This window comes from Geotrypetes seraphini, chromosome 19 (genome assembly GCF_902459505.1).
Source record: "Geotrypetes seraphini chromosome 19, aGeoSer1.1, whole genome shotgun sequence".
NCBI classification, from domain to species: domain Eukaryota; kingdom Metazoa; phylum Chordata; class Amphibia; order Gymnophiona; family Dermophiidae; genus Geotrypetes; species Geotrypetes seraphini.
Genome location: NC_047102.1, coordinates 32,922,411 through 32,942,458, shown reverse-complemented (window position 1 = coordinate 32,942,458; position 20,048 = coordinate 32,922,411). Strand labels below are relative to the sequence as shown.

At 41.1% G+C, this 20,048-nt stretch overlaps 2 protein-coding genes across 4 annotated transcripts in view; both read left to right on the top strand.

The window, feature by feature from the left end:
• The window catches only part of LOC117352133, a 1,164,809-nt gene that overhangs the window by 564,731 nt on the left and 580,030 nt on the right, over positions 1 to 20,048 (top strand). The gene's annotated exons all lie outside the window — the stretch shown is intronic.
• The window catches only part of MUC2 (mucin 2, oligomeric mucus/gel-forming), a 186,906-nt gene that overhangs the window by 106,463 nt on the left and 60,395 nt on the right, over positions 1 to 20,048 (top strand). For all 3 annotated transcript variants that reach the window (XM_033928255.1, XM_033928256.1, XM_033928257.1), the window contains 8 exons: positions 821 to 977; positions 4,127 to 4,258; positions 5,518 to 5,665; positions 9,969 to 10,015; positions 11,993 to 12,193; positions 16,181 to 16,207; positions 17,698 to 18,153; positions 18,688 to 18,699. In XM_033928255.1, the coding sequence (XP_033784146.1) occupies positions 821 to 977; positions 4,127 to 4,258; positions 5,518 to 5,665; positions 9,969 to 10,015; positions 11,993 to 12,193; positions 16,181 to 16,207; positions 17,698 to 18,153; positions 18,688 to 18,699 (1,180 nt within the window). The remainder of the gene's footprint in view (positions 1 to 820; positions 978 to 4,126; positions 4,259 to 5,517; positions 5,666 to 9,968; positions 10,016 to 11,992; positions 12,194 to 16,180; positions 16,208 to 17,697; positions 18,154 to 18,687; positions 18,700 to 20,048) is intronic.

Here is a 20,048-nt window from a genome sequence, read left to right as displayed (position 1 = left end):
TCCTGTGAATGAGGCTACAACACTTACCACTCCGGTAGAGTCTGACACTGGCCTGCATTAACGTTGCCTATGGCAAGGGTATTAGGCGCCTGCGCTTTCAATTAACTTTTAGACCCCTTTGCCCACAACAACTATGTCACTTCCAGACCACCACTCCCAGAATGACTTGGATAAAAATAGGCTATTTGAAAACTACCCACCCTCCTGTTATTTCCTTCAGTTTGTGTAGATGCCAGGACCTATTTTACTGTGACTGCCTCCCCAGAGCTGCTCTCCAAACTAAGAGAGCACCTGATTCAGGAAAAAAGCTATGTCCCTGGACTGATATATCCCCAGGCTTGACTACCCACACGTTTATCAACAGGTCCTACAGCACTTGAGAGAGAGAAAAAGTGCTTTAATTTACTCTTAACCTTCCCCATATTACAAATTACCTTGAGTTAATCCTCCACCAGCAATGATAACTAACACTACTGCGGAACAACATTGGTTCCAGCAAAACTCCAACATTCCCCTTTGGATACCTCCCTTTGGGCACATGCCTTCAAGTCTCTCTTACCACGGCATGTAGTACTCCTCTGCTTCCCCTTCTCTCCACTTTCCATTTTAGTTTGTGTGACACAAATTCCAGTTAATTCATCCATCTCAAAGGTGGCTGCATCTGTATCACTTAATGCACACACTAGCGGAATGAAGTTTAAATAAAATGTACTGTTTTAATCCAAAAATTATAAACAACAGATCTATTTTTTTGGTCTTTTTATCTAGTACCTCCTAAAAAAATCCAGAATATAGAGTAGACATTTTTCTCTTTTAATAGGTGGATCCAAATCCATTTTATGAAGCCTGTGTGCATGATGCCTGCTCCTGTGACAGTGGAGGAGACTGTGAGTGTTTCTGTACTGCAGTGGCTGCCTACGCCCAGGAATGCACCAAAGCTGAGGCCTGTGTTTACTGGAGGACACCTGATATATGTCGTAAGTACAGTGCTTTACAGGTCTTTGTAAATTTGCCCTGTAGAAGACACATGCAATGATTCATGCAAACAATTATTTCTATTTTCCCATTTAAGATGAACAACATTACAAGTATTAGGATTCAATAAACTAAACTAAACCTTAAGCTTATATACCACATCTTCTCTATAAGGATAGAGCTCGACACGGTTTACAAGAGTTTAAGAAAGGAAAATAAATAAGAATTAGTGGTTATATAGAGAGCAGTGGAAATTACATTTTTGAAAATAGCCACGTTTTTAGATGTTTTTGAAATAATTGGAAAGAACCCAAATTACGCAGCTGGACAGGAAAGTTATTCCAAAGCTCAGTAATTTTAAAGTAGAGAGATTTCCCTAATTTTCCAATATACGATTTAAATTTTAAGTATAAAGCATGGCAAAGTTCTAATTGTACAGTAGATATTAATTGTAAAAGGGATATTTAGTTTGAAGAAGGGTTTGCATGAATCCAGGAACTAGTGATCACTGAATGGCTAGAGACTGCAGGCCTGTGATATACTGGTCAATTACTTTAGGCAAGATCTAAGGGACTTTACTCGATCCTCATCCTTCTTGACCTCTGGCTGCCTTTGATAACTGTTAATCACAGCTTACTCCTTGATACGATGTCCTTCCTTGGATTCCGCAAATCTGTCCTCTCCTGGTTTGCCTCCTACCTATCCCATTGCACCTTTAGTGTTGTGTTGGTGGGTCATCTTCTGCTGCTACCCTGCTCTAGCGGTTGGCGTGCCCCAGGATTCCGTCTTAGGACCTCTTCTTTTCTCTCTCTAGACCTCTTCCCTTGGTGCCCTTATCTCCTCCCATGGCTTCCAGTATCACCTATATGCTGATGACTCCCAGATCTAGTGCTCAACACCTGAAATTTCACCTAAAGTTCAAGAAAAAGTCTCTGCCTGTTTGGCTGACATTGATTCCTGGATGTCCTGCCATTATCTGAAACTAAATGGGTCCAAGACTGAGCTGCTCTTCTTTCCTCCTAAACCTTCTGCTCCTCTTCCCCTGTTTCCCATCTCTGTAAATAATAGTCATCGTTCCAGTCGCCTCTGATCACAACCTTGGAGACGTCTCCGATTCCGACCTCTCATTTTCTATGCGCATTCAACAAACTGCTAGGACCTGTCGCTTTTATCTCTACAACATCACCAAAATTCACCCCTTCCTCTCTAAGCACACTATCCGGACCCTTTTCCACACTCTTATAACCTCATGCTTAGATTACTGCAATCTACTTCTAACTGGTCTCCCGCAATGTTGCATCTCCCCCCTGCAATCTGTGCAAAACTCTGCTGCACGGCTCATCTTTACCAACCTCGCTACACTCATGTCACCCCTCTCCTTAAATCACTTCACTGGCTCGCTATTTGCCTTCACATACAGTTCAAGCTCCTATTGCTGACCTACAAGTGTGTTCATTCTGCTGCCCCTCAATATCTCTTCTCTCTCCTTATACACCTGCCAGAGAACTCCATTCCTCAGATAAGCTGCTCTTAGCGGTACCTTTCTCCTCTACTGCCAATTCCAGACTTCATTCCTTTCATCCAGTTTCCCCCTATACCTGGAATAAATTATCTGAGTTTGTCCACCAAGCCCTTTCCCTTACCTTGTTTAAAAGCAGACTGAAAACCATTTTTTATATAGCTTTCAATTAGAGAATGACACGGTGACAAAATTCATCACCGTTCCTGTCCCCGCGGATAACCACGGGAAATAATCCCATATCATTTTCTAGTGTCTATTTCAACCTCAGTCCTTCTACACCAGCATTCTTCAAAGCAAAACTTGCATGTCAGTGGTTGTGCCCAATTATACTCTGATTCTTCCCTCTCTCCTTAAAGAATGACATGAAGATGGTTTCCCGCGGTTATCCGCGGGGACGGGAATGGTGATAAATTTTGTCACCGTGTCATTCTCTACTTTCAATCCATAACCCTACTGCCCACCAACCTAGCCAGCAGATTAACCAGTCCCTTAACTAGGGTTACCAGATTTACCGTTTGGAAAATCTGGACCCCCTAGACCCGCTCCCAGGCCCACCCAGTTCCATCCATCCCTGCCTAGTTACGTCCCAGGGAAGATCTAAATACTTCCCAAATTAATATGGATGTTCCAAAAACATTCCACTATATATTCAACCTATTAAATCGGCAAGGAATAGCACATAGCTGCTTAAGGGTAATATTCAGCACAAGTTGGCCACTGAATATTAGTGGTTAATGGAGAGTGGAAAATCAGCTACTGTATGTCATGTGACTTAGCCGGATATCCTCTAACTGAGTGGCCAAATCGGGCCAAGTACATAGCTGGTCTATCTTTGGCCACTATAAACCTAGCCAGCCAGTGCTGAATATTGGCTTGGCAAGCTAAATTTTTAGCAGCCAAAATTACACCAGATATTCAATGCCAGTCGCCAGAAACAGCCCAGTATTGAATATCTGGGCTCAGGACTCACCGTGAGAGTCAGCTCAGCTAACTCATATGGTCTGAATATTGGCTCCATTGCACTTTGAAAGGATTTACTGCACACGATAGTTTCTTTACAGGGAATAAATTACATACCCTGTATATACTTGAATATAAACCAAAATTATGGGGCCCAAAAATGGTTTATATTCAGGTCAGCACCCACCCGCCCCCTTCCCGGACCTGTTGCAGTCCTTCACCAGGCCTGCCATAAGACCTGGTGGTCCAGTGGTGAACCAAGGCAGGAGAGAGCTTCCTAAGCTCCTGCCCCATGCAAAGCCACTATCTGAATGGCTGTTGTGAGTTCCCCCAGTCTCATGAGGTTGCCAGTAAGAGCTGGTAGCATTATCAAAACCATCCACCTGTCTCTCCTATCCGTCCTAATTTTAAATCCTCATACACTTGCCAAGCCATCTGGTGCACTAATTATCATGATTTCTTTGTTTTCTATCATCTCTGTGCTGTTTATACTGCAGCCCAAGTTTTGGAATAGTTTACCAAGCTGCTGGGGTCAGAGATCCAGGCGCTATATACAGGTAGAAAGCTAAACACTGGGACACTGGTTTGGCTTCCAGTAAAGAGGAAGGAAGCCAAGATGCTTCTTCTTATGAATGAATTTCTCTTTTGACATAATCTTTCTTTCTTTAGCAATATTCTGTGACTATTACAACCCACCACATGAGTGTGAGTGGCACTACGAGCCATGTGGAAACCACAGCGTCCTAACCTGTCGTTCCATCAATAACATCTACAGCAATGTGACAGTCACCCATCTGGAAGGTAAGATCCTCCCTCACGCTCTTGACACTCCCGTATTTAACATGAAGTGGGTATAAAGGAGAAGCAACTCTTGCTCTTGTGCTGAACCAATGTCTGGAAATGAGTAGCAAAAATTGCAGTGAAATCACTTTGGATCTAGTTCATGTTTATTTGGAGAATTTTATGACTTTTTTCATATTATTAAATTGTATTATATTTATTACTTTAATGTGAATTATTTTATTCTGCACATTGTTTGTTTCTTTGTTTTTATTCTAAACTGCTTTAGTACTTTTGGGCTAAGTGATATGTCAAATACATCAAATCAAATCACCTATAAGGATATCCATATCACACAAACATCACCCCAGCCTTCTAGAACACACAAAACATGCTTGTCGATAGAACAACAGAGCATGTAAACCTGAAAAGCTTTCAAAGAACATCCTGTTCATTAAAGAAAAATTATTCTTTGTTCCTTATTCTACCATTGCGTTTTCCTGTTTTATAGCATATACTTTGGTCCTAGCTTTCCAGTTTGTTTTCTGATCTTGTGTTAATGCTGTATACTGAATGAAATGTACTCATAGAAAGTTATTTCAGTAAAGAAAGTGATGAAAATCTCAGAGTAATATTGAGCCAGGACATACAATGGTTTTTTTTTTGTGTCAACTGCTGTGGGTAAAACAAATCCAGATATTAAGCAATGCATATCCAGATAGAGTGGAGATATTCAGCATTATTATCCAGAACACTTAGGAAAAGACAACTTTTTGTTTAGGCAGAACGCTGCAGAAAGAATACTTCTGAGGCAGGCCGACGGCGGGAGGCTAGCTTTGTTGCGCCTCCAGCTGCCGAAAGATTTTAAAATACAGTGGCAAGGAGCTGTTAGGTGGGGGAATCGGGAACAGGGGAGAGGTTGGATCCAGCTGAGAGGAGTAGGGGCTGGGGTTGTGTTGGCTTTGATGGAGGAGGGCAGGCAGGACAGAGGGATCCCGGCGGCGGGCGGGCAGGCAATATCTGTGGCAGCGCATACCCCCAATAAGCAGCTCACATACCCCTAAGGGAATGTTTACTATGTGTTGAGAAACACAGGGTGCCAGGCTTATGAATGGAGTAGTAGATCATTTAACGCTTTAGACTGAAGTAGAAACCTCTACCGCAGCTTAGTAAAAGGGGGGGGGGAGGAAGGGTTAGTTCTGTAGTTGTTACAGGTACTTAATAGCAAGAAATGAACATCTCAAAAAGAAAATGTGTCATATTTGACCCATGCTGGACAGGCTGCTACCCCAGATGCCCTCTTGACAGACCCATCTTTGATGAAGACAATAAAAAGTGTGTGACTGAAGAACAATGTGGCTGTTACGTAAGTGGTGTCCACTACCCGGAGAATGAGCCAGTCCCAACTGAAGAGAACTGCACATCATGGTATGTACACTTAGCAAATGCCAATTTCACACAGGATCTGCTAATATGTATTGATTTTATTTATAGGGATTTATTAACCACCTTTATGAAGAGATTCAACCCAAGGTAGCATACAGCCAGTATAATTCAACATAAAACTTACAATTATGTTAATAGCATAACAGAAGTAAAAAGACCAAAAATAAACATAAATACTGCCATCATTTACTATGTTACTATGTTAATATACTTATTAAAGCACTGAAATTAAAATAAGAGAGGTATAATACAATGTCAACATTATACTTATGAAACACGTCAGAACATTCAAATAACATAGATATGACACTAATGATTTTCTATAATACAGCTTATCATATAGCCAAAGGGCTAAGTGCAGATATTAGATGGGGACAAGATGGGTGGTACAGAGTCCATTGGGATATGGCCCTATTGGGCTCATTTAAAAAAAAAATAGACGTCCAAAAGGCAACATAAATCAGCACTTGGACATCTTACTAGCAACAGACCAAATATGTCCAAAAATTTTAATGAAGATCCTTCAAATACATATAAGAATTGCCATACTGGGAAAAGGAAGGCACTTGATCCAAGATGGCAGACGGACCCGTTAACTGAGCGGTTTCGCCACAGGCTACCCCATCAAAGTTTGTTCTTCAAACATTTACCTGAGAGCTATGCCGAAAAGGAGAGGCCGAAGTGCCGCTGGAGCCTCGCGACACCCCGGCCGGACCGATCTCGGCACTATAGATGAGCTCCTGCGACAAATGCTGGAAGTATTGGCGGCGTCGATGCACCCGCTGGAGACGCTCCGTGGTGAGACGGAGGTGTCCTCCTTGGGTTTGGAGACCAGCCTGAGCCCTGACGCCAGAGCACCTCTCCAGACTGCCAGTTCCCCATGGGAAGAGGAGCAACCGAAAGGCAGAGTGCACTTCTCCCTGGAGGCTGTTGAAATCAGGAAGGGGAGCTTAGAGCTGGACTCTCTGAATTCACAGGAGAGCCCTGTAGAGCCTGGGATTTCATCTGCTTCGAGGGTGGATAGCGAGCGGGAGAGCCCTGACCAGGAGGAGATGCTGGTTGGTGAGAATAAGAATATTGAAATGCAAAAGATTTCCTTTACATTGCAGAAGCCCCGAGAGGTAACATTGGATTCTATCTGGGATCTCATGGAAGACCTAGCAAAATCAGTTAAGCCCCAGCTGGCTCAGCTGGAGCAAAAAGTTAATAGCCAAGAAACTGATATTAAAAATCTCAGAACTGAGTTACAAGACTTTAAAAATTCAACTGTAGTACCCAAACAAATCACAGAAACCCTAGTAAGAGACAATATGAATTTGAGAACGAAATTAGAATATTTGGAAAATTTTTCAAGCAACAATAATCTTAGATTGATTAATTTTCCTAGAGTAGCGACGATACCACCTAGAGATATGTTAAAACGCTACATAATGGAAGTTCTGCAAATATCAGAGGATCTGTTATCACCATTTTTTCAGGCGTATTATCTACCTAGAAGAGAAGGACAATTAAAACCACAAGAAGACGATCAGCAATCACCCAGTATTACATTGATTTTGGAACTCTCGGATAGGGAGGTGGCGACAGCGGCAACACTTCTCCTTACAGTAGCCTTAACACCAGATAAAAATTGGTTACTTCGACTTTTTTTAAAAAACAAACAAAAGGAATTTCTTGGATTCAAAATGCAAATGTTCCCAGATCTGGCACGAGACACACAAAAACGTAGACGTGATATTGCTCTTGGGGTGACCTTATTTCTTCGTCACCCATGCAAATATGTGATGCAATACCAAATGCAAAAATATGTCTTTTTTGACCCTAGCCAACTGACAACCTTCTTATCAGGGGCTCGACTGAAAGCTGGGATAACATGAATGCTCATTGAAGTTTGATATACTTCCTCACTGATGGATTTTTCGGATTTCTTATTTTTTTTGTATTTGAGTTATTAATTTGCTCACTGATTCTATGTCTTGGATCCTAAATTGAATACTTGAGTTTAAAGTTAAATATCCAATTCCTAATATTTTGCCAGATCATTACTATTTGTAATGTATCTTTTACTTTTTTTAAACTTTTATCTTTCTGTACAAGTGTATACTTGACATGTTAATGAAAATACGATAAATAAATAAAAAAAAAGAATTGCCATACTGGGACAGACCAGAGGTCCATCAAGACCAGAATCCTGTTTCCAATAGTGGCCAACCCAGGTCCCAAGTAGTGAAACAGATTTTATGCTGCTTATCCTAGGAATAAACAGGATTTCCCCAAGTCATCTCAATAATGGTCTATAGACTTCCCTGTTGAACTCAGACTCAACACATGTTTCAGGAGCCTAGAGTTTAACTTTATTAAAATTTTTGTGGACATCTTTGGTCTTTGTTGCTTTCCTTCATCTCCGCTGGTTGCTTCATCAAGTATGTAAACACTTAAAGGTAACAACTGATAGATCTAATTCATGGAGCCATTACATGTGTGCTTAAATTACCACTTTTCATATACCAACTAAAGGTGGGAAACCAACTAGTGCAATATACATGTATTGATGAAACAAAAAAAAAATCATACAAGTATTCACTTATCTTATATTCCTAGAAGCATGGTCACCAGCAGCCTTGTTCACAATGGAATAGCAAACTTTCAGATTATTTCACATATTTAAATTTAACATGTATATGAGAGGGTGCTGATAAGCTCTCAGCCCAATCAACCAGCTTCCTAAATTCTGAGCGTTCTTTTGTCACTCTAGCTGAAAAGAGTGTGATCTTATTTCATTAAGTGTCAATTTGCAGAAAAGAAATTCTATGTTTTGACATTGTTTCAGATCATTGATTGAAGAATATCCACATCATTCTCTTCTTAGTTGGGCTGAGAACTTTCCAGAACCCACCTCGTATATGTTTTGAGGACTTTAGTGCTGTTTATATTTCACTGTTCTTTTAGTTGGGTAGTACTTAATATAAGTCCGAGAATATTTGTGTGGATTTTTTCCTCTTGAAGTTTGGGATTATGGCCTGAATTGTATAACCTGCACTGCGATCGGCAGTCACCCGCTACATCACAGATAGGCTCCAGAAATGTAGGCCAGGGTTTTCAAGTCCTACATTTCTGGTGCCTCTCTGTCACGAGAATTACGACAACGGAGACACCTAAGATTACTTCCAGTGTTAACCATGCCTTTTAAACCCTTAGGCACCACTGTAGTTGCGATTCTTGTACCATTTGTGAAGTTGACGTCTTTTTTTAAATTAGATTTTAACTGCTTTTAAATAATTCAATCAATTATCGTGTCAATTAAAAGCAATTAAACCAATTAAAAATGGCACCATTAGGGTGCCTAATGGCAGCTAACCTGCGGCGCCATTTATAGAATTTGGGCCTATGATACTTAGGTGCTTCTTCACAGAAAAGCACGTAGGCCTTGATTCTATAAATGGCACCTAACTTGTAAGTGCCATTGAGCACAACTGTCAATCATCTGCTAGGCCCCATTTATAAGTGGTCTTAGGTGCCGGTAGGCGTTGAAATCTTTAGGTGCTCTCCCATTTAGGCAAGGGTTTTCCTGGCCTAAATGTGTGCATCTAAGTTAGGCACATACCAGCACCTAAGTCAAACCATGTCCAAAATCCGCCCAGAATCCACCCCTAACTACGCCTACTTCTTTCCGGTAAGCGCATACCAGATAATTCATTTTTAGAAGTTTTTTAAAAATTACTTTATTTAGTGCTGCTTTTCAATTATCAGCCCAATTTAAGCGTAATTGAAAAACTAGGCACCTAGATCAGCTGGTTCACCACTTTAGGCACCTAGTGCACTGTAAGACAATGGTGTCTTTGACATAAGTGGTACCTACCTAGGGTCTACTTTATAGAACTGTCCCGTTAGTCCTTAACATATTAACACAGTATATTGATGCACCTTCTTGTTCAGTTTGTCTGTCTTGACTAGATTGTAAGCACTTCTGTGTTTTGATGTCTAGTAGCACTAAAGAAATGATTATTAGTAATAGTTGTATCTAAGGTTTAACTTGCAAAGGATAATGAACTGGTTAATTTAACAAGATTATTCAGACTGCATCTCTATATTCAAGTTTGAGAGCTTTATTGAAAACCCCCACATGCCTTGTTCAGCTCTTGACCTAGATGCTATCTTATCTTAGCAGAGAGAATGAAAAAACAATTTGCTTTCCTAAAATACGCTACCATGAATAAGCAAATAAATGCATATTTCTGCTTCTAAGAAATTGTAGGTGCTAATGTCTCAACACTTCTGTTTTTAGCATATGTACCTCTACAGGAAGTGTGAACTGTTCCTACAATGAATCAGGTAAGCCATACTATCCATAATACATCTTGTGGCATTCCAGGCATTGGGGGTAAATAACCAGGTGCAAAATCTGTGGGCACTTTGTTTCTGCATGGTTGATATCGTAATCTCTTTTCCAAGATTTATTTAAAATTTGATAAAACGCTTATAATAAATTTCTAAGCGATCTACAATAATAAAAAATAGGTATCAAGAGACAGACGTAGACCATGACTGACTTGTATCTAGGGTTGAGGGTGGAACTACAATTTCTTTAGCACTCTCCAGACCAGTAGAGGTTAACTTTACGAATGGGTATATATCTAATCATGACCAGCAGGTGGAGACTGAAAACAAAACTGTGGGACAGTATATACTATACTCCCTTCTCTATTTCCCTCAGTCTTCTTTCAGTCTCCAGCAGGTGTTGATGTGATCTGTACCCATCTCCCTTGGTAGGGCTGTTGGAATTTGTTTAGGTGGTTTATAGTCCCTGTTTTTGGCCGGACGGAGCTTGGGCGGACCCTGTTTGGGGGTTCGTCCGACCTCGGGGGTGTCAAACCCGGCGGGTCTCGAGCAGGGTCCCTCCCCCCACTTCCTCCACCTCCCCCCATTTTTTTAGAGGAGCCTCAGCAGTAAGCCTTGCCCCCTAAATCAAGCAAGGCATATTGCTTCGAGAGCCTGTGGAGTCTGTTCTGTAAAAAAAAAAAATCCTGAGGTAGTGCTGGTCTGGAGGGTTGTTTCCCTTTAAGAAAACTGTATTTTACTGTATTTTTTCATCTAACCGGCACTTTTTTGTAGCTAGGTCGCGTATGGAGCAATGAGCACTTCTAAAGGGAAAAAGTGCTCATTGTGTTCCAGGCGCGAGGCACTCGCGGCCGGCCTGTGCAAGCGGTGTTCAGGCCGGTGCGGTGGAGGAGCTCCGTCGGCAGCGGCTGAAGGCACCCAGAGCTCCCCGCCGATGGTGCCTCGCGAGTCGGCTGGGAGCAGTGGGGAAGCCCGGTCTTCCCCAACCGCCCACGGAGGGATTCCCCGAGCCGCCGACGGTCGGGTTGTTGGGGATTCCCTCTCAGCTGATGTTTTGACAGCTGATGCCGACTTGCCTGTTTTAGCGGCTGGGACTGTTCAGGTTTCTCAGCCGCTACAGGCCTATGTACAGGGAGCCTTTAAATCTCTCTAGTATTGTTTCTTCTCTAAGACAGATTGGCATGCTGTTCCATAGTTAGAACTGCAACAGTCCATTTGCTTTGATTACTGACTATTGTCTGGTCTATCTGCAGTTAATATTTTGGCATAGAACGATATGTTTAGGTGTTAAAGATCAAAATTATGCCCGTTAGTCTCCATCTACTAGCCTTTCTGTAAAGCCAGTATTATTTACAGGGTCTTTAGTTATGATGGGTCCCTACTTACGAACCCTCCCAAAGAAATAACAGATTTAGAAATATGAAGAGTCAAGGCTAAGATGGAAATGACTCTCTCTGGATGTTTGGATCAACTGCGTAAGCTTACAGAAGAGGCTGCATCTAAATCGTCTTCCTTGAAAGATGATCTGTGGGTACAGGGTAGGGTTCTGATGTGACACACTAAAGGTTCCTTTTACAAAAGTACGCAGGCGGTAATTTTTCGGCTAGCGCACAGTAATCTTGTGCATGCGCTAAAAACGCTAGCGCACCTTTGTAAAAGGAGCCCTAAAAGACTAAGGGGTCCTTTTTACTAAGGCGCACAAACCAATTTAGCACGCACTAATCGACTTAGCGCTGCTAAAGATTAGCGTGCGCTAAATCAGTTTGCGTGCCTTATTAAAAGGACCCCTAACTGTGGAGGCAGTTAATAACACACAATGAAAGTGAAAGGATGGAAAATCTGCTCTAAGTAACCAACTTGAGTTTTCTTAGTTTTCCTTATTTTTTTTTTTACTTAATCTCTGTTTAAGAGATGTTGAGTCAATACTTAGTTTATATACTACATCTGGCATCTACTTCTTTTGTTTTCCAGCCTGTTACTGTGTCTATAATGGAACACGCTATGAAGTGGGTGAGATCATCTTCCGGGAAGAGAATGCGGGATTTTGCAGTGAGATGAGATGTGAAGCAAGTGGCATCCAGTACAATGTTACTGCCTGTAGCACCACTGCACCTCCTTCAACCTTATCTACCACTGCAGTGACCACCACTACGTCCACTACTCCCACTACAGGTAAAACTTCAGAGGACAAGAAATTTGAACTACTCTCTTCAGAGAGACAATCTAGCTTAAAGAAGAGTCTAGGATCAGCTCGAAACCTAGCAACTCTGTCTCGCTCTTTGCTTTTAAGCCCCCTTTTATCAAGCTGCGTTAAGATTTTTTTATTGCTGGTTGTGGCGATAAAAGCTCCAACGCTCGTAGGAATTCTATGAGCGTCAAAGCTTTTACTACCGTGGCCAGCGATATAAAACCCTAACAAGGCTTGATAAAAGGGTGCCTTAATGAGTTATTTGGTTCATAATATTTTCCCATCATATCCTTTATTCTGATATAATCAAATTCAGTAACACAGTAACTGACATCAGAAAAAGACCATCGAGGTCTATCTCGTCTGCCCAACTAAGTGACCAGAGCCTTGCCCAGGTCACCCATATTTAAATGCTGGTTGTAGAGTCAAATCATTTAGGGGGTCTTTTACTAAAGTGCGCTAGCCAATTTAACGCGTGCTACATGCTAACACACCCATTATATTCTATGGACTCGTTAGCATGTAGCACGTGCCTTAGTAGAAGGACCCCTTAATAAAGAGTATTCAGCTGACCACCACAAATTTTTAGGAAGATACAAAAAGTGAGGTTAAAATATCCAAAAGACCTCCAGTCAATTGTAAAATCATGAATATAGAAAGTCTTTATTCAAAAGGACAAACAGCAAGGAGGGCATAGCGCGGTCATTTTTCAGCAAGGTAGCCTGTGTCAGGAGATCAATAGGAATCTTTATAAAGACATAGAGGGCCTTTTACTAAGGCGCGCTAGCCAATATAGCCTCCGCTAAATGCTAACGCGTCCATGGAATATAATAAGTGCGTTAACATTTAGTGTGCGCTAACTTGGCTAATGCGCCTTAGTAAAACACCCCCATAGTTAAAGATAAATCATAAATAATTTAAAAAACAATCGGGTAGTATATCCAAATGTAGACACATACAAACTCTTAAATATATATCAATCAATCAATAAACAAATAAATAAATACAAAGTACAATATGGGTATGCATAAGACTGAGCAATAAGATAATTAAAAACTTAAATCAATAAGAGCTCCTTTTACTAAGGCGCGCTAACCGATTTAGTGCGTGCTAAAGATTAGTGTGCGCTAAATGCTAATGTGTCCATGGAATATAATGGGCACTTTAGCATTTAGCACGTGCTAATCTTTAGCATACTAAATTGATTAGCGCACATTAAATCAGTTTGCGCGTGCTAAATCGGCTAGCGCACCTTATTAAAAGACCTCCTAAATGAATGTAAATGACGGTCATAAAAAAATGTACAGGTTCAGATTATCAAGTAGAATAGACATCTCAGAAATCCAACTCAAAGGAGTAAAATAATGTACAAACTAAAACAAATACAAAAAATCATACCTTTTGTACTCCCTGAATAAACATAAGTAAAAACCAGAAGGGAGTCATAAAAAGAATTGAGAATACATTGAAATCGGTGGTGGCACATCGGGAGAACCTCTGAGTACAGCAAGAACAGTTTTGTGAATCACAGCATGTGAAACTAATATTATCCCAGGACAAGCAGGCAGGTATTCTCACTAGTGGGTGATGTCATCCGACAGAGCCCCGATACGGACGTCTCACAAACATGTCTTGCTTGAAGAAACTTAGAAGTTTCGAGATGCCCGCACCGCGCATGCGCCAGTGCCTTCCCGCCCGATGGTCCGGGCGTGTCTCCTCAGTTCTTTTTCTGCCTGCTTGTCCTGGGATAAAGCAATGTTACTTACCGTAACAGTTGTTATCCAGGGACAGCAGGCAGCTATTCTCACGTCCCACCCACCTCCCCTGGGTTGGCTTCTCAGGCTAGCTACCTGAACTGAGGAGACACGCCCGGTCCATCGGGCGGGAAGGCACTGGCGCATGCGCGGTGCGGGCATCTCGAAACTTCTAAGTTTCTTCAAGCAAGACATGCTTGTGAGACGTCCGTATCGGGGCTCTGTCGGATGACATCACCCACTAGTGAGAATAGCTGCCTGCTGTCCCTGGATGACAACTGTTACGGTAAGTAACATTGCTTCACCACCAAGAGTGAAAGTGAAACAGAATATCTGTAGCAACGGATTGTAAGATAAAAAAAAAAAAAGACAGTGGAGGAGCATTTTCAATAACATGTCTAAATCCGATTTTGGACATTTTGGTAAAAATGGCCAAAATTCCAGTAGAGAAAATGACTATTTTCAAACCAGGAAAACATCTATCTTTTTTTAATTACCATTTCCTAGATGCGTTTGTCCTCAGTGTGTCTATATTTATGAACCTTAAAAAAAAAAAAAAAAAAGTCCAAATCAAAAACGCAAAAAACCCAGACATTAGGATATAAGAGAGGTCAGCTTTCTTAGAAGGCTGGCCACACAGACATCCCAGCAGAGCAGTGGAGCACCCAAGGAGGCATAAAAAAGCCCCAGGTACAGATCTCACCATAACCTCCAAAACTCACCCACAACTTATTATACCCAATTGTATACCCTGCAGGTATCACCTATATGTCAGTACAGTAGGTTTTTGTTGGGCTCACAATGTCCACCATAAGTGTACTAGTTAGAGTGGGATATGAGACAGGGTCCCCTTCTCTGCAGTCCACTGCACCAACCATCAGGCTACTTGAGAGACCTGCTCGCTGCTCTAATAAGACTGGCCATACCAACCGAAGCTGTCATATAGGCTGGCGTGTACTGTTTCATTCACATCTTTGGGGGATGAGAAGGGGGCAATGTCTTCCTGCCTTCAGCAGTCATCTGATCTGTTTGGTCAACTTTTTGGCATTTATTATTTGACAAACTCACACTTTACCCTGGATGTTTTCTGCAATATTCCGTTATTGCAGAAAAATATCCAAATTATACATCCTCCTTAATCCTTCCCCCAACATGCCCTCTTGAGATCTATATGCACTTCAGATATGAAACTTGCAAGTTATTCCACACTTTTCTTGACACTTTTTGTTTCATTTGATATCATTGAAATGAAAAGTATCAAGAAAAGTGTGGAATAACTTGTAAGTTTCATGGCTCCGCATCATTCTCTTCTTGGTTGGGCTGAGAACTTTTCAGCGGCCCCTCGTATTATGTAAAGTAATAAAAGTCAAATTATGTTTATGGCACACAGAAAAAAATGCAGAAAGAAAGTGTCAGATGTTTGAAGAACTAATACATAAACCGCAAAATAATTACTTAAAGTATCTTTATTAATTTAAAAAATACAGAATGCATCCTTTCCCACCCAGGGTGGAATTATTGGATTTCATTTTGGGGGGGGGGGGGTCATCATCATTTTAGTTTCAGCATCATTTTAGCATCATGTTAGCAAAGGTCAAGTATCTTCGCTGTATATGTACAGTGTCTTCCTCTGTAAACTGCTTTGAACTGTTTGTGGTATAGCGGTATACAAAAATAAAGTTATTATTATTATTACATTCGGTAGAACCTGTCTAGCTCAACTCTCATGTATTGTAATATCGTGTTTCCCCGAAGTGTCATATTAATTTTGGGTCAAAAAACGCACTAGGGCTTATTTGGGGGGATGTCTTATTTTTTTCATGTAAACAATCATCTCTCCCTTCCTCTCCTCTACCCCAATTCTTCCTCTTTCCTTTCTACCCCCCCCCATCCCCCCATGTGCAGCACCATTCCTCCCCTCTCACCCAGACTGACATACCTCCACTCCGAGGTCTCCTAAAGCAGCAAGAGTGGGGGTTGCAGAATTGAAGAGTCTGATTTTTTCAGCAAATCAGGCAGCACTAGTGTTGAGGATGGAGTCAGGGAATGTCGGGGACATTCGGGGGGGGGGGCATTGGGGGTTGATCTTTAAAAATCATGCTAGGGCTTATTTTCAGTTTAGGTTTTATTTTTGGGGAAATAGGGTAGCTACTGCTCTTATTTCTGTGTCAATTGCCTATATTTTCTCTTACCTGACCATATCTTTTATTATTGCAGTTTCCACCACTGTACTTTCAAGCACAAGTAAGTCTCAACCATTAAGTCTGTATCTATACTTAGAGAGAATGAAAATCAGAAAGAAAACCAGAGTGCAAATGAAAAAGAGAAATAAGGAAGGAGAAAAGCAAATGCTTAAGAAGATGCACAAAAGAAAAAGATAAGTGTAAGAGGATGAGCAAGAAAAATGGAGAACACAGTCAACAGCAAGAGTTACAGCTGAGAAGATGGCAGAAATAATTATGCTTAAAATAAAGATAGCTGTTAAAAATAGTGAAATTGTTGGTTACCAAAAGGGGTAACAGGCAGGAGATTGATTGCTTTCAGAGCTGTTACTGGATTCCTTTGCATATATCTAGCTGCTTATCATGTTTTATTAATGCATAGTGAATGGTCAAAGAGAAAATTATAAAAAAAAGAAGAGAACAAGAGGACTAACCCACTCTTTTACAAAGGTGTGCTAAGCTTTTTAGCGCATGCTAAATCCACGCTAAAACGCTAAGCGTGGCTTTGTAAAAGATGGCCTAAAAGTGAAAGTTAAGAAGGAGACATAGACAGAGCAAGTTTCAAGTTTATTTAAAATCTCTTATACCGCCCAATCAACCTTTTAGGCGGTGTACAAAATCATAAAAACATACTTTGGCTAAAATACAAATTTAAGCTGACAAAGCATCACCAAACAGTAACAATAACTTACGAAGACTTTTAAAAACAAAGACAAACAGGAACAAAAGGTAAAAAGGCAGGAACTACAATAGTCAAAGTAAAAGAAAAGAATTAGGGAAAAAACAATAGGAGGGGCTGCTATAAATAATGTTGAACTCAACTGCCCTTAAAAGGACAGTTAGATCTCGAAAGCAAGATAGTTGACAGCATAGTATGTGAACATGAAAGAGTATTTTTGAGTTGATTAGAGAATGAATGACCAAAGAGAAAGTGTAATCGTTTCTTTTTAGTATTTATATACCACTTATAACCTAAGGTGGTTCGTATTCAGGTACTTGAACATTTTTCCCTGTCTGTCCTAGCGGGGTCGCAACCTATCTAATGTACCTGGGGCAATGGGGGGATTAAGTGACTTGCCCAGGGTCACAAGGAGCAGCGTGGGATTTGAATGCACAACCTCAAGGTGTTGTGGAAAAGGAGAGGGAGGGCTACAGGAGAATGTTAAAAGAGAGAGACATAGAGTGAGAAAGATTGTGGAAAGCATAGCATGTGGGTCGAGGACATGGCTTGTCATCAAGCATTACTGTAGCTGGGAATGCATAAAATTTCTGATTATAACACAGCAAAACATACCACAGGATTTACTAACAGATTAATCAATCCGGTATTAAATTTTTCTTTCTTTCTTTCCTTTATGTTTTTTAAAGAAGTCATGTTATTTTAATGCATTTTAATAAATAGGCTTCTAATTTTAGAGTTATGCGTATTCTTTCACATGACAAAATTGAGATCTATTTTGGGATTGCATCTCAATCCATTTACTACACATAATGTATTGATTTGTCTTTTAGCTTGTGTCTATGAAAATGTATGCCAATGGTCTCAGTGGTTTGATGTCAGTAAGCCAACTGGTGAATTGGATAGTGGTGACTTTGAGACTTATGAGGAAATAAGGAAGCATGGCTACGAAATCTGCCGTCTTCCCGAAGACATTCAGTGCAGGGCGGCTTCCCAGCCAGACCTCACCCTTGAGCAGCTGGGACAGAAAGTGCAGTGCAATGTTTCCAATGGGCTGATTTGCCGGAATGAAGAGCAAGACGTTATCTGGAACATGTGCTATAATTACGAGATCCGAGTCAACTGCTGCTCGTATGAATGTCTAACTTCAAGTCCGACCACCACAACACCAGCAACCACGACACCGATCATCAGTACACCAACTTCAACAACTACTGCAAGCCCAACCACAACTACACCAATCACCAAAACCTCAACCATCACTACACCGACCACAATTTCAACCACAGGTACTGTAAAAAATGCTCCCCAAAAAGGTTATGTGTATTTCTTTGTCTAAATATTATCTGCTAATAAGTAATAATAACATTGTTTTCTCAGAGATATCAGAAATATCTGTGCTTCTTCTCCAACTGAGCATCTGACAGAGTGTGCAGGAACCTAGTCTAGAACAGCATTGGGGTTTCGGTATGCTTTATGTTCCCCCAGTTACATGAGCCTTAGACCCGGCATCACTCAGGGACATAAATGCAGTAGGAGCATGAGTAACTTACTGTATTCTGTAGGACTGAATGGGCCCCGAGCAGAAAAATTGTGATAAGTACCAATACTTGACTTTAACAAGCACTAAATGGTAATAATAGTTACATGCAGAGGAGGTGGGTGGGGAGAGGTGAGTTCCAAAGGTATTTGCATATTAAGTAGGTTTTGCGGTATTTATTCTTGCTATACCTGATAAATTACTTAGCCTAATTCCTTTCTTAATAATCTGATTGTATTTTTTTCCTTTCCATGTATGTTCACTGTCGTAACACTGAATACAGTTTCAACCACAAGTAAGTAATGGTTTATGGGTAAACACTTCTTATTAGTCACCATATATCTGCTACTTTTGGCTACTCACTTATTGGAACAGAGCTTTTCTTTCTATATTTATGCTGATGAAGTTCAAGTTTTGATTCTGGTTGAGCAGCAGATGGAGATTCCTAAAGAATTTCTTCTTATTGACACATGGTGGGTGACCAGATGGTGTATAACCATTTGGGAGACAGTGCTATAAGGAGCTGCATAGGTGCTGTATTTTGGTCGTTTGCTCATATTAGTGGAATTTAAAGTAGGCCTGCCCCTATATCTTTCATCCCTCACAATACCATATTCTCTAGCCTGTTCTCTGAGGTCTCTTAATGATTATCACTTAGTTCTCCCAGACCCAAAACAGGTGCAACTCGAATCCACTCACCCAGCATTTTTCTTTCTCACACCTTCATTTTGGAATTCTCTGCCACTACCTGTTAGAAAGGAACCAACTTTGAAGACAGACATGGGGGAAGCCACTGCTTGCCCTGGATCGGTAGCATGGAATGTTGCTACTACTTGGGCTTTTGCCAGGTACTAGTGACTATTCTTATGTTCTTATAAAGAAATTTAAGTCAGCACAGAAAGCGTGGCTATTTCAACAAGTGTTTGGCCCGAACTAGATTGGTGTCCATCCTTGAGTTCACTGTTCTATTGTCCCATTTCCCCGCCCTTCCCCCTCCTTATCATTGACTCTTTTTCCCTCGCCCATTCCGAGACTTGCAAAATGATTGTTCTAGTGTTCATATGTCTTTCCAGTCATGCATTGTTATTCTTTTCTCAATTCTCTCTAAATAAACATAAACATATAGCATGCAGACTTGCAGAAAAGTAGACACCATTTATGTACCTTTCTACCTTCTGAAGCTAGGAAGCTCCTTATAGTATTACTGTACTATTCTACTGCATGGGCCTTCATTACATCCCTTGGTAGATATGCACTAGGTGTAATGTCGACCCATACAGTAATACATGACCCTGGCGGAAAGAGAATAAAATCCAGCTCTTTCCAGATAATATCCCCTTCAAGAGACCCCCAATCAGAAGACTCTTCTTAACGATCCCTAATTCCCTCTGTCTCCATGAAACCCTCCCTATCCACTAGACTACCAGGGAGCACCCTGGGTGAGTTCTGAGGGGTGGAGTCAGAGGAAGGATGGAGGCCTTCTTCTCAAGGGAGGCTTTTGGTTAGGGGATATCCTGAGGAGGGATAGTTCAAGGGTAGTTGGGAAGGATGTTGGAGAAGGCTCCCATTTGGCAGTTGTGAAAGTTAGAATGAGATAATCCTGCTGCTTACTGGATGTCAGTGCCAGCCATGCCCCTCTTTTTT